We start from the raw sequence: 15,795 nt of genomic DNA on the forward strand, positions 1-15,795 counted from the left end.
CGCGATGTTGAGGAGGCTTATCCCACGGTAATTGGCGAAAATTGTGGGGTCTTCCTTTTTGTGTATTGGGCAGAGTACACTGAGATTCCAATCGTCAAGCATGCTTTCTTCCGACCATATTCTGCAAAGAAGCTGATGCATGCACCTTATCAGCTCGTCGCCGCCGTATTTGAATAGCTCGGACGGTAATCCATCAAGCTCATCATACTCACGCATTTCGGTCTCTTTCTTTTTTTTGTCTGCAAATGCGTCTCGCTTCCCTCTTCAGCTCACGGTATCTTTCCCATCCCGCTCGTGTTGCGGTCCATCGCAACATCGTAGGCAGTATGTTTTCTCTCCACTGCGAGACGACAATCCTCATCATACCAGCTGTTTTTTTGACTTTTCCGAAAACCAATGGTTTCGGTTGCAGCTGTATGTACGTAAGGAGTTTGATATGCCGTCCCACAGCTCCCTTATACCGAGATGCTGATGAGTGCTCTCAGAGAGCAGGAGTGCAAGTCGAGTAGAAAATCGTTCGGCTGTCGGTTGTGATTGCAGCTTCTCGATGTCGAACCATCCTTGTGTTTGTTGACGTGTGCGCTTTTCTACACAGAGGCGGGTGCGTATCTTAGCTGCTACAAGATAGTGGTCCGAGTCGATGTTGGGACCACGAAGCGTACGCACATCAAAAACACTGGAGACATGTCGTCCATCTATCACAACATGATCGATCTGGTTGCGAGTGATTCGATCCGGGGACAGCCAAGTAGCTTGATGGATTTTCTTATGCTGGAATCTAGTACTACAGACGACCATATTTCGGGCCCCGGCGAAGTCGATCAGCTTCAGACCGTTTGGTGATGTTTCGTCATGGAGGCTGAATTTTCCGACTGTTGTGCCAAAGACACCTTCTTTACCCACCCTAGCGTTGAAATCGCCAAGCACGATTTTGACATCGTGGCGGCGGCAGCGCTCATAGGTACGTTCTAGGCGCTCATAGAAGGTATCTTTGATCACTTCGTCCTTCTCTTCCGTCGGGGCGTGGGCGCAAATCAGCGATATGTTGAAGAACCTCGCTTTGATGCGGATTGTGGCTAGGTGTTCATCCACCGGAGTGAATGCCAGGACCCGACGACGGAGTCTCTCTCCCACCACGAATCCCACACCGAATTTGCGCTCCTTTATATGGCCGCTGTAGTTGATGTCACAAGGACCCACCTTCTTCCGTCCTTGTCCCGTCCATCGCATTTCTTGGATTGCGGTGATGTCAGCCTTTACTCTTACGAGGACATCAACCAGCTGGACAGAGGCACCTTCCCAATTAAGGGTCCGGACATTCCAGGTGCATGGCCTTAATTCGTAGTCCTTTAAACGTTTGCAGTGGTCGTCATCAAAATTGTGGTCTCTCATCCGAGGCTGTTTTTTTCTTTTCATTGGGGGGTGTTTTTATGTGGTGGGTCCCAAACCCTACGCACAACCGCATAAGCGGGTTTCGCTTTCTCACTTTAGCTCGCCTCCAAACGGATGTCTGTTGGCTACCCAGAGGATACTTGGTCTAAGACCGGAAGTCGTGTGCTGCTTGAGCCACATGCAAAAGAATCGTTCCTGGCTACTCCCAAGTGAATGACAGTCAGAAACTTTCCTCACTTACGTAAACTTCTACATATGACTCCATCCTCTAGGGTCAAGCACTGGTCGATTAAATAGATTTTTTTTATATCGATCTTAGACGTTTGTGTCAACATTAACCCAACAAAATATTTGTAGAGATCTATTTGCATCCCAAACTTATTCTCAACTGAAAATGTCACTTTTAGAGCCGAATTTTTGGCATTTGCGGGAATGTCCCTAGGGTCAAGCACTGGTCGATTAAATCGTTTTATATCGATCTTGGAAATTTGTGTCAACATTAACCCAACAAAATTTTGTAGAGATCTGTTTGCATCCCAAACTTATTCTCAACTGAAAATGTCACTTTTTGAGCCGAAATCTCGACATTTGCGGGATTTTTGCTTTTCTTTTTTAATTCCAAGAAAAGTGCGGCTTAGTTCATCGAATGCTTTCGGATACGTACGGTGAGGTTGTCCTAAGTGGAAAAAGCCTTAAATTTACAAAAAACGGCCGAAGCAAAGATGTAGCCTAACAAAAAGTTTTTATTTTGGGCTAATTAACCTAATTTTTTTTTATTAGAGCCGTTCGATACCAAACGAGGCTTCAGATAGGGTGACTCACTTTCGTGCGACTTCTTCAATCTATTACTGGAGAAAATAATACGAGCTGCTAAATAGAGAAGGTACAATCTTCTACAAGAGTGTACAGCTGCTGGCGTATGCCGATGATATTGATATCATCGGAAGCAACAACCGCGCCGTTTGTTCTGCTTTTTCCAGACTAGATAAAGAAGCGAAGCGTATGGGGCTGGTGGTGAATGAGGACAAGACGAAATATCTCCTGTCAGCAAACAAACAGTCAGCGCACTCGCGTCTTGGCACCCACGTCACTGTTGACAGTCATACCTTTGAAGTAGTAGATAGTTTCGTCTACTTTGGAACCAGCGTTAACAACACCAACAATGTCAGCCTTGAAATCCAACGCAGAATCACGCTTGCCAACAGGTGTTACTTTGGACTGAGTAGGCAATTGAACAGTAAAGTCCTCTCTCGACGAACAAAAATCAAACTCTACAAGTCGCTCATTATTCCCGTCCTGATGTATGGCGCCGAAGCGTGGACGATGACAACATCCGAGTCGTCTCTTGGGGTTTTCGAGAGAAAGGTTTTGCATAAGATATATATATATATATAATGATTAAATACTAACAATTCAAGTATAATAAGTTATAGTAGTATAAGTTAAATAATAATTAAAAGTTAAATGTTAGAGAAATTCATTTGCTGCTACAGTTGCCTTGCTACGTCTGAAGGCCTCTTACGTTTCAGTCGACTTTCTCGTTCAGCAGTACCGATGAGTCTGGATGCATCTTCATTTACATGCTGTATAAGCCTCATTTCGTGAGTCTTTGCAAGTTTGGTTATTTCGTTTACTACTGAATTCACACCAAGATCACGGTGAAGGTCAGCAGATCTAAGCATTAACTATACTTCTTAGTACTTTATTTTGGAAGCGCTGAATGCAGGCAATACAATTTTGACTTAAGCAACCCCGTAGTTGAGCTCCATAGACACAAATTTGCTTTAGTACTTGATTATATATAAACAGCTTGTTTGCGATTGAAAGCGTGGATCTCCTACCGACCAGATGGTAAAACTTAGCAAATTTTAAATCAAGCTCACACCTTTTTTCGTAACATTCTCTTTCCAGCGAAGCTTAGCTTCTAGGGTGATTCCTAGGTACTTAGCATTATTGTGATGTGGTATAGGAGTACCATTTATATAAATGGGATGGTATGATGGTTTTTTGTAAAGTAAAATCTACGTGCATTGATTTGGAATCGTTTAATTTAATGCGCCACTTAAAAGCCCATTTAGTAATAGCATTGACTGCTGTTTGCACTCGAAGGGTAGATATTGTGGTTGACTCTCCTGCTGCTAACAGGGCTGTGTCATCCGCAAATGTTGCTGTCGCATAACTTGAGTCAGTGGGGATATCACTTGTAAAAAGCAAGTAAAGCATTGGCCCCAACACGCTTCCCTCGGGAACACCCGCTTCTATCGGTTGCAAGTTGGAGTATGCATCCTCTTGTTTTATGCGAAAGTATCTATCTTTTAGGTAGGAAGCAATTATTTCGCAATATTGTTTGGGTACATGTATTTCAGTTTCAGTTCTTGTACAATGAATTCAAATCTAAAATCTCCCCAATCGACGATATAGGGAAGCCATTATTCAGTAATTCAAACAAACGGGCATCACTTGTGTTGCAACCCCACGATAAAATGTAATATTTTAGTATATATGTACGTATACTCTCGGCACAAAATAACAACGCTCGCAGTAGAAAATTTTCTAATAATCTTTTTAAACTCTCACTATTCGCTCAAATTTCACTATTTTCTTATTTGGCTCTTTTTTGTGATGTTTAGTTTACCGTTATTTTTGAAAGCGTTAGTTTCTGCACGTGTTTATTTCAGTATTCGCGTTTCTTTTGAGTAAGTTGTGAAGGCAAGCAAATTGAACAAACCTTAAATAGCTCGTGATATGGGCATAAGCGATTGCAGTGTGTGCAAGAGTTATGTTTGAAATTCACTTTCTTGGAAGTTGTATATCGGCAAATAGAAACATATCGTACATTTATTCATTATCATTTACTTTGTATTTAATACGATATATAATCAAAGTTCACTTTCTTGGAAGATGTTTATCGACAAATAGAATAATAAAGATTTTTTAGATTTCTCAGAGTTATGTTTAAAAATCACTTTCCTACAAGTTGTACATCGTCAAATAGAAACATATACTACATTTATTCATAATCATTTATTTTGTATTTAATCCGATTTATGATCAAAGTTGACTTTCTTGGAAGTTGTTTATTGACAAATAAAAACATAAAGAATATTTATTCTTAATCATTTATTTTGTAATTTATCAGATTTAAGATCAAAGTTCACTTTCGTGCAAGTTGTATATCGACACATAGAAACTTAAAGAATATTTTTTCATAATCATTTAATTTGAGTCTTATCAGATTTATGATCAAAGTTCTCTTTCTTGCAAGTTGTTTATCGACAAATTGAAACATAAAGAACATTTATTCATAATCATTTATTTTGTATTTTTATCAGATTTATGATCAAAGTTCACTATCGTGCAAGTTGTTTATCGACAAATAGAAGAATAAAGATTTTTTAGATTTCTCAGACTTATGTTTAGAAATCACTTTCTTGCAAGTCTTGCAAATCGACATAGAGAACATTTAGTCATAATCATTAAATTTGCATTTTCTCAGAGTTATGTTTAAAATTCACTTTCTTGCTGCAGTGTGGCTTTAGATCTGGAAAATCCACAACTGACCAGTTATTCACCATGCTGCTGCTTTTTAAAGCTGCTTTCGACAGCACGAAAATGCGCTGCCTTTACAACCTCGCCGTTAGTTCTGATTTTTCCCGCCTGGATAAGGAATCGAAGCGAATGGGTCTGGAGGTGAATGAGGACAAGACGAAATATCTCCTGTCATCAAACAAACAGTCAGCGCATTCGCGGCTTGTGGGAGCCTGTTGACAGTTATAACTTCGAAGTCGTAGATAATTTCGACAAATTAAAACATAAAGAACATTTATTCATAATCATTTATTTTGAGTTTAATCAGATTTATGATCATAGTTCACTTCCTTGCAAGTTGAATATCGACAAATAAAAAAATAAAGAATATTTATTCTTAATCATTGATTTTGTAATTCATCAGATTTAAGATCAAAGTTCTCTTTCGTGCAAGTTGTTTATCGACAAATAGAAGAATAAAGGTTTTGTAGATTTCTCAGAGTTATGTTTAAAAATCACTTTCTTGCAAGTTGTATATCGACATAGAGAACATTTAGTCATAATCATTAATTTTGCATTTTCTCAGAGTTATGTTTAAAATTCACTTTCTTGCAAGTTGTATATCGAAAAATAGAAACATAAAGAACAGATATTCATATTCATTTGATTTGAGTTTTCTCTGATTTATGTTCGAAATTCACTTTTTTGCAAGTTGTATTTATTTATAATCATTAATTTTGTATTTTTATCAGATTTAAGATCAAAGTTCATTTTCTTGCAAGTTGTTTATCGACAAATAGAAACATTAATAACATTTATTCATAATCATTTATTTTGTATTTTTATCAGATTTAAAATCAAAGTTCACTATCGTGCAAGTTGTTTATCGACAAATAGAAACATATACTACATTTATTCATTATCATTTATTTTGTATTCAATCCGATTTATGATCAAAGTTGATTTTCTTGGAAGTTGTTTATCGACAAATAAAATCATAAAGGATATTTATTCTTAACCATTTATTTTGTAATTTATCAGATTTAAGATCAAAGTTCACTTTCGTGCAAGTTGTTTACAAATACAAATAGAAGAAAAAAGATTTTTTAGATTTCTCGGAGTTATGTTTAATATTCACATTCTTGCAAGTTGTATGTATATCGCCATAGAGAACATTTCCCCAATCGACGATATAGGGAAGCCATTATTCAGTAATTCAAACAAACCGGCAGCACTTGTGTCGCAACCCCACGATAAAATGTAATATTTTCGAATATACGTATACTCTCGGCAAAAAAAAAAAAAACGCACGCAGTAGAAAATTTTCTAATAATCTTTTTAAACTCTCACTATTCGCTCAAATTTCACTTTTTTCTTAATTGGCTCTTTTTTGTTATGTTTAATTTACCGTTATTTTTGAAAGCGTTAGACTCTGCACGTGTTTATTTCAGTATTCGCGTTTCTTTTGAGTAAGTTGTGAAGGCAAGCAAATTGAACAAACCTTATATAGCTCGTTATATGGCCATAAGCGATTGAAGTGTGTGTAATATATTTAAAAATTAGAGGAAAATTTTGCACAAGATTTATGGTCCTCAGAACATTGGCAACGGTGAATATCGCAGACGATGGTACGAGTTATACGACGACATTGACATAGTTCAACAGACAAAAAGACAGCGGCTACGCTGGCTAGGTCATGTTGTTCGAATGGACGAAAGTGCTTCAGCCCTGAAAGTGTTGGATGCAGTACCCGCCGGAGGGAGCCAAGGAAGGGGAAGGCCTCCACTCAGTTCTAGGGACCAGGTGGAAAGCGACCTGGTTACACTTGGGATCTCCAACTAGCGCCGAACTGTGAGGCAAAGAGAGGAGTGGCGCGCTATCATCGATTCGGCTATATCCGGCTAATCGGTTTCAACGCCAATCACATACATACTGGGGTAAAAGTAACTACAAGTTCTATGCAAAATACCACAGAGCGTGGTAGGAAAGGAGAGCGTATTTTGGAAAGCTGCCCACCGTAAAGCATTCGGCATATTTAAAAACCAGTTTTAAACTATGCGACTTTTATACATGTTAGTAACCCCGATTCCTCAATCGATGACGATGGAATATATCCGACTACTACCCGACCATGAAAAAATTGGAATAGCAATTGACCGCTTGAAGAACAATAAAGCAGCGGGGGCCGACAAGGTCCGGTCGAGCGTATTGTGTGAAAGACTAAAGCCCACCGTCATTGGGCCTTATCAGTGTGGCTTTAGACCTGGAAAATTTACCATGGACCAGATATTCCCCATGCGCGTCAAATCTTGGAAAAGACCCGAGAGAGAAGAATCGACTCTCATAACCTTTTCATCGAGTTTAAAGCTGGCTTCGACAGCACAAAAAGGAGCTGCCTCTATGCCGCGTCTGAATTTCGTATCCCAAAACTAATACGGCTGTGTACAGTACCTGGCCATCGAATTACGAACAATTACGAATTACAAAAAAAACTACGGCTATAAAGTAGGCAAGCTTATTCGAATATTATACCGTTAATTATACAGTAGAAATATAGGCAAAGGATGCCACCCAAATTGCCGATGATATTGATATCTTCGGAAGCAACAACCGCGCCGTTCGTTTGCTTTTTCCAGACTGGATATGGAAGCGAAGCGTATAGGTCTGGTGGTGAATGAGGACAAGACGAAATATCTCCTGTCATCAGTTGACACTCATAACTTTGAAGTAGTAGATAGTTTCGTCTACTTGAGAACCAGCGTTAACAACACCAACAATGTCAGCCTCGAAATCAAACGCAGAATCACTCTTGCCAACAGGTGCTACTTTGGACTGAGTAGGCAATTGAAAAGAAAAGTCCTCTCTCTACGAACAAAAACCAAACTCTACAAGTCCCTCATCATTCCCGTCCTACTAACGAAGTGGTAAACGAGTGGCGCGCTCTGGTGAATTCGGCTATAATCGCTTAAAGCGGTTCCCAAGCCAAATATATATATATACTAGCTGACCCGGCGAACTTCGCCCCGCCCAATTTTTATTTGAAATAGTTAAAACGCTTTTTGAACTCTGTTCATTGCTTATTTGGCTGACCATACATATGTACATAACTTTATTTATTTCACGGATTGTATGTGATTTTTTCTTAAATTTAGAATATTGGAAGTCATAGATTCGTATAACTTTACCACAAATAATATAAACTTCAAACAACGCATTTTCATTTAATGTTTTTAGCAAGTGTCAGCTTTTGTTATGACAGCCTAAATCCATGAACATTTAAAAAGAAATATAGCGCCATCTACTGTTACATAGCGTACTTAGCGCCACCAACTAGTGGATAGCTCTTTGCTAATAATAAACAAATAATTTGCAATAAATAAATAATGCGACTATAAGGAGAGTTATAAACTATCCTATCTTTCAAGTTGGACCAAACTGCACACAGTGTTAAAAATTTCATTAAAATCGGTTCAGTAGTTTAGGAGTCCATCGAAAACAAACAATGTGACACGTGATTTTTATATATTAAGATATATATTAGGCGTGTTTTATTTGACCACCACAAGCTAATAGCTAAATCATGGACAAATAAAACGCATTTAGCTTATTTCATATCTTCGCTTAAAATGAATTGTGTTGGCAATGCGGGCCCGAACTCTCAGCTGAAATGTAATTTATTTGAAAAAAAGTTGAATTTATAAATCAAATTTCCTTTTGTTTACCGCTGTTCTATAATATTCTGAGCTTGTAAGGAATCTACAATCATTATTAGATCCGGGATGGTCTAAATAAATATGGATAAAGTTCTATAGAATTTAAAATTTTGGTTTGTTGATATTTTTATCTGTCAAAATGGGGTTTCTCGCTATTGCCAACTACATCTTTTTGGAAAAAACCCAACTATTGTGAATGAAAAAAAACGATGTACTGGCAATGCCTCTAGTTCAATATACAAGCTATGATAGCTTATGACAAGCCAACATAATTATGTTGGCTAAGTCTTCCATACAAAATAAGCTAATAGCTTAATTTGGTGGTCAAATAAAACACGCCTATTATAACTTACTTCATAAATAAAAGTGGTTGACTATAAAAAGAAAAAACTGTTTAACTTTGCATAACATGTATCTAAGTTTGGCGCAATATAAGCCACTCTGTAGCATGCGTGAGTTTTTTTCACCGAGAGAGTCAATTAAGTTTAGGTTCAAAGATATTTTCTCTAATAAACATAAACATAAGAAGTGTTTTATTTGACCACCACAAGCTAATAGCTAAACCATGCCCAAATAAAACGCATTTAGCTTATTTCATATCTTCGCTTAAAAATGTATTGTCTTGGCAATGCGGACCCGAACTCTCACCTGAAATGTAATTTATTAAAATAAACGGTGGAATTTATAAATCAAATTTCCTTTTGTTTACCGCTTTTCTATAATATTCTGATCTTTTAAGGAATCTACAATCATCGTTAGATCCGGGATGGTCCAATTAAATATGGATAAAGTTTTTATTGGCCATTTTGCACATCGAAAGAATTTAAAAAATTGGTTTGTTTACATTTTTATCTGTCAAAATGAGGTTTATCGCATTGCCAACTACTTTTTTTTGGAAATCAATCAAACTATTGTGAATGAGAAAACGCATTGAACTGATAATGCCTCTAGTTCAATATGCAAGCTATGATAGCTTTATAATTATGTTGACTAAGTAAGGATGGAGTCATATGTAGAAGTGGAGGATGGAGTCATATGTAGAAGTTCACGTAAGTGAGGAAAGTTTCTGACTGCCATTCACTTGGGAGTGGCCAGGAACGATTCTTTTACATGTGGCTCAAGCAGCTCACAACTTCCGGTCTTAGACCAAGTATCCTCTGGGTAGCCAACAGACATCCGTCTGGAAGCGAGCTAAAGTGAGAAAGCGAAACCCGCTTATGCGGTTGTGCGTAGGGTTTGGGACCCACCACATAAAAACACCCCCCCCAATGAAAAGAAAAAAACAGCCTCGGACGAGAGACCCCAATTTTGATGACGACCACTGCAAACGTTTAAAGGACTACGAATTAAGGGCATGCACCTGGAATGTCCGGACCCTTAATTGGGAAGGTGCCTCTGTCCAGCTGGTTGATGTCCTCGTAAGAGTAAAGGCTGACATCACCGCAATCCAAGAAATGCGATGGACGGGACAAGTACGGAAGAAGGTGGGTCCTTGTGACATCAACTACAGCGGCCATATAAAGGAGCGCAAATTCGGTGTGGGATTCGTGGTGGGAGAGAGACTCCGTCGTCGAGTCCTGGCATTCACTCCGGTGGATGAACGTCTAGCCACAATCCGCATCAAAGCGAGGTTCTTCAACATATCGCTGATTTGCGCCCACGCCCCGACGGAAGAGAAGGACGAAGTGATCAAAGATACCTTCTATGAGCGCCGAGAACGTACCTATGAGCGCTGCCGCCGCCACGATGTCAAAATCGTGCTTGGCGATTTCAACGCTAGGGTGGGTAAAGAAGGTGTCTTTGGCACAACAGTCGGAAAATTCAGCCTCCATGACGAAACATCACCAAACGGTCTGAGGCTGATCGACTTCGCCGGGGCCCGAAATATGGTCATCTGTAGTACTAGATTCCAGCATAAGAAAATCCATCAAGCTACTTGGCTGTCCCCGGATCGAATCACTCGCAACCAGATCGATCATGTTGTGATAGATGGACGACATGTCTCCAGTGTTTTTGATGTGCGTACGCTTCGTGGTCCCAACATCGACTCGGACCACTATCTTGTAGCAGCTAAGATACGCACCCGCCTCTGTGTAGAAAAGCGCACACGTCAACAAACACAAGGATGGTTCGACATCGAGAAGCTGCAATCACAACCGACAGCCGAACGATTTTCTACTCGACTTGCACTCCTGCTCTCTGAGAGCACTCATCAGCATCTCGGTATAAGGGAGCTGTGGGACGGCATATCAAACTCCTAATGTACAGCTGCAACCGAAACCATTGGCTTTCGGAAAAGCCAAAAAAACAGCTGGTATGATGAGGATTGTCGTCTCGCAGTGGAGAGAAAACAGACTGCCTACCTCGCAATGTTGCGATCGACCGCAACACGAGCGGGATGGGAAAGATACCGAGAGCTGAAGAGGAAAGCGAGACGCGTTTGCAGAAAAAGAAAGAAAGAGGCAGAAATGCGTGAGTATGAAGAGCTTGACAAGCTGGCCGACAGGGGTAATGCTCGAAAATTTTACGAAAAGATCCGGCGACTAACTGAAGGTTTCAAGACCGGAGCACACTCCTGTAGGACCCCCAGCGGTGATCTAGTGGTTGATGACCAGAGTATACTGTGTTTGTGGAGGGAACACTTCTCCAGCCTGCTGAATGGCAGTGAAAGTACAACACCAGGAGATGGCGAACCCGATTCCCCAATCGACGACGATGGAACAGATGTTCCATTGCCCGACCGTGAAGAAATTAGAATAGCAATTACCCGCTTGAAGAACAACAAGGCGGCGGGGGCCGATGGATTGCCGGCCGAGCTATTCAAATACGGCGGCGAAGAGCTGGTGCATGCATCAGCTTCTTTGCGAAATATGGTCGGAAGAAAGCATGCCCGACGATTGAAATCTCAGTGTACTCTGCCCAATCCACAAAAAGGGAGACCATACAATCTGCGCCAACTATCGTGGGATAAGCCTCCTTAACATCGCTTATAAGGTTCTATCGAGCGTACTGTGTGAAAGCCCACCGTCAACAAACTGATTGGACCTTATCAGTGTGGCTTTAGACCTGGAAAATCAACAACTGACCAGATATTCACCATGCGCCAAATCTTGGAGAAGACCCGTGAAAAAAGGATCGACACACACCATCTATTTGTCGACTTTAAAGATGCTTTCGACAGCACGAAAAGGAGCTGCCTTTATGCCGCGATGTCTGAATTTGGTATCCCCGCAAAACTAATACGGTTGTGTAAGTTGACGTTGAGCAACACCAAAAGCTCCGTCAGGATCGGGAAGGACCTCTCCGAGCCGTTCGATACCAAACGAGGTTTCAGACAAGGTGACTCGCTATCGTGCGACTTCTTTAACTTGATGCTGGAGAAAATTATAAGAGCTGCAGAGCTAAATAGAGAAGGTACAATCTTCTACAAGAGTGTACAGCTACTGGCGTACGCCGATGATATCGATATCATTGGAAACAACACCCGCCGTTAGTTCTGCTTTTTCCCGCCTGGATAAGGAAGCGAAGCGAATGGGTCTGGTGGTGAACGAGGACAAGACGAAATATCTCCTGTCATCAAACAAACAGTCAGCGCATTCGCGTCTTGGCTCCCACGTCACTGTTGACAGTCATAACTTTGAAGTTGTAGATAATTTCGTATACTTAGGAACCAACATTAACACCGATAATAATGTCAGCCTTGAAATCCAACGCAGAATCACTCTTGCCAACAGGTGCTACTATGGACTGAGTAGGCAATTGAAAAGTAAAGTCCTCTCTCGACGAACAAAAACTAAACTCTAAAAGTCCCTCATCATTCCCGTCCTACTTTATGGTGCAGAAGCGTGGACGGTGTCAACATCCGATGAGACGGCACTAGGAGTTTTCGAGAGAAAGGTTTTGCGGAAGATTTACGGTCCCTTAAACATTGGCGCGAAGAGGGAGACCTCCACTCCGGTGGAAGGACCAGGTGGAGAAGGACCTGTCTTCACTTGGTATTACCAATTGGCGCCAAACCGCCAAAAGGAGAGATGCGTGGCGCACTGTTGTGGACTCGGCTATAACCGCGTAAGCGGTTTCTACGCCAGTTAAGAAGAAGAAGAAGTCTCCCATACAAAATAAGCTAATAGAATTTCAAGACTTCTTGTACAATACTGTCAAATACTTCAAACAGTGCTTCTCAGAAATATAAAATCTTGATTGTTAACTGTGTTTTCTAGTATTTTAAAATATAAAGCCAATAAGAAAGTAAAATCTCTTTATAGAAGATAAACAAATCGGTACGCAAGTGAAGTGGAAGTTCAAATGGATTTGCCCTATTTGTAAACGCAGCAAATCAGTTTTGGTCCCAACATTTTTGTCATTGTATTTTTGCAAACAATAACAAAACTGTTTTGCTTTAAATTTTTGTCAATTACTTAATTATCTGTCAAATATTCACTTTTCTCATTACAAATGTTTCTAATTTTGCCGACGGCAATGGGCTGTAGAGCTGCCACTAATAAATAATAATCAAAGCATTCGTTGTAAACCGTAATACCGAATGCGAATTTAGTCGTTCTTAAGTTCCATTGCAGTAATTTTAATTCAACAGAGTTGAGTTTTAAGCCATAATAGGGTATTCAAAATAGCAAGACTTATTATATATGTAAATACTTGTGTATTAATAAAATAAATTATATTTTTCATTTTTTAATTAAAAAAAACCGTTTATTTATAGATTAGATTTCGTTTCGTTCCTTTTCAATGGTTGCGCATTAATGTTTAAGTTTGGGGAAACTTTAGTATACTATCCCAGGCTTTCGGTAATAAAATGGGTATCGTTGGAAAGAGGAGGTTCTCCAGATTAAGAATATATATACAAAAGTGCTACTTTTATCTTGAATTTTCACAATATATACTTAATATTTTATTAATATTATGCACTTATTTTACACTTACACTTCACCACATTGTTTCTGCATATTTATTTTATAAAATTTATCACGAAAATAGCTGTAAATAAGTATTTAACATTTTACACAAATCTCTTAATTTCAACAATAACAAAAATGGTTGCAGCTTGACAAGTAATAAGTGTTGCCATATCAGATATTTTGCAAACGAATGAGAAGAACCAAAATAAATAAATACCCAAAATGCAGAAAACAAATGCCCTATAAAAAGATTATATAAAGATAATATAAGGAAGTTTATGATATTCAGTCTATGTACTATAAGTAAGGGAAATGAAAAGTTCTTTCGTGTAGAAATACTTTCCACATTGGCGGCATTCGCCCGCGCTTAAAAAAAAATAACCCTGGTCGAGCCAACACCGGGAGTTATCAAAGTGGGGGAAATGAAAAGTTCTTTCGTGTAGAACTACTTTCTGCATTGGCGGCCTTCGGCCGCGCTTCAAAAAAATAACCCTGGTCGAGCCAACACCGGGAGTTATCAAAGAGGGGGAATTGAAATATTCTTTCGTGTAGAAATACTTTCCGATTTGGCGGCCTTCGACCGCGCTTAAAAAAATAACCCTGGTCGAGCCAACACCGGGAGTTATCAAAGTGGGGGAATTGAAATATTCTTTTGTGTAGAAATACTTTCCGCATTGGCGGCCTTCGACCGCGCTTCAATAAAAAAAACCATGGTCGGGCAATCACCGGGGGTTATCAAAGAAAAGGTAATACCGAAAGACTTTGCATCAGTCATAACATCATTATGGTTTGGTTTGGGGTATAATCCTTCTTTTTTCTGTTTATTTTTATTCTTTTGATTTTTGCGAAATATTTGATGTGGCAACACTGATTACTTGTCAACCTGCAACCCTTTTTGCTATTTTTTAAACGAAGATTTGTGTAAAATGTTAAATATTTATTTACAGCCATTTTCGTCATAATTTTTATAAAATAAATATGCAGAAACAATGTGGTGAAGTGTAAGTGTAAAATAAGTGCAGAATATTAATAAAATATTCAGTATATATTGTGAAAATTCAAGATAAAAAAGTAGTTTTTTCAACTTTAAGTGCGAATATCTGGAAAACTATAAGTCGGCTGCAGCTATATGTATATATATTCTTAATCTGGAGGACCTCCTCTTTCCAACGATACCCATTTTATTACCGCCTGGGATAGTATACTAAAGCCGACCCTTAAGTTTAATTGCAAGGAAAGGTTTTTCAATATGTTTTTTTTTTCAATATTTCCTTATTTATTGAATCTGCTTGTTTTTAAGCCTAACAACAAGTTATAAAATCTTAAATCTATTTAGAAGCTAGACAAGCTCAACCAAGTGATTGAGCTGTATTGGTGAAACGTTGCTCTTTAGTACGCAGGCATATCCCTTCTTTTTAGGCGTGTTTGATCGCAGGAATGTACTAAAGCATTAGCCAATGGGTTTGGGTGATCACGGAGTTTAGATATATATTTCAATCTGCTGTCCTCTACTTCTTTCTTTACCATAGGGATACCAAGATCTTTATGGATATTTTCATTGCGCATGTACCATGGTGAGCACGTGATTGATCTAAGCATTTTCGATTGGAACCTTTGTATTATATCAATATTAGTTGCACAGGTCGTACCCCACAGTTGAATGCCATACATCCAAATCGGCTTTATAACCGCATTGTATAAAAGCACTTTGTTGTCTAAGCTAAGTTTAGAGTTTTTATTTAAAAGCCAATTTAAATTTGCAGCTCTTATCTTCATGCACGTTATTTTACTAGATATCTGTTTTCTCCACGTAAGCCTTCTATCTAGGTGAATACCAAGATATGTAACTTAATTCGCTTGGGGCACCAAAATATTGTTCATTTTTACTGCCGGACACATTTTTGGTCTTAGAGAAAATGTAACGTGCTTGCACTTTTGTTCATTCACATTTATACGCCAGTTTGCTAGCCATTCTTCGACAGAACTTAAGTGGTTCGCCAATATTCTTTATGCTATAATGGGGCATTTGTTACGACTCACTAAAGCTGTGTCATCCGCAAAAGTTTATGTCAAAACATTATTAGCAGTTGGAAGATCAGCTGTATATATGATGTATAGAGTTGGGCCTAAAACACTGCCCTGTGGTACTCCAGCCCTTATTGAACGTTCATCAGATATAAAATCACCTACTTTTACAGCAAATTTTCTATTTTTTAAATAGGACTCCAAGGTTTTATGCAATTGGA

At 39.1% G+C, this 15,795-nt stretch overlaps 1 protein-coding gene across 3 annotated transcripts in view; it reads left to right on the forward strand.

Annotated features, from left to right (window-relative positions):
* The first annotated feature begins 7,504 nt into the window (after positions 1-7,504).
* The window catches only part of LOC128921584 (craniofacial development protein 2-like), a 39,095-nt gene continuing 30,804 nt past the window's right edge, over positions 7,505-15,795 (forward strand). For all 3 annotated transcript variants that reach the window (XM_054229614.1, XM_054229616.1, XM_054229615.1), the window contains exon 1: positions 7,505-14,550. In XM_054229614.1, the coding sequence (XP_054085589.1) occupies positions 9,851-10,894 (1,044 nt within the window). In that variant the 5' untranslated portion in view covers positions 7,505-9,850 and the 3' untranslated portion in view covers positions 10,895-14,550. The remainder of the gene's footprint in view (positions 14,551-15,795) is intronic.

This window comes from Zeugodacus cucurbitae, chromosome 4 (assembly GCF_028554725.1).
Source record: "Zeugodacus cucurbitae isolate PBARC_wt_2022May chromosome 4, idZeuCucr1.2, whole genome shotgun sequence".
Lineage (NCBI taxonomy): Eukaryota > Metazoa > Arthropoda > Insecta > Diptera > Tephritidae > Zeugodacus > Zeugodacus cucurbitae.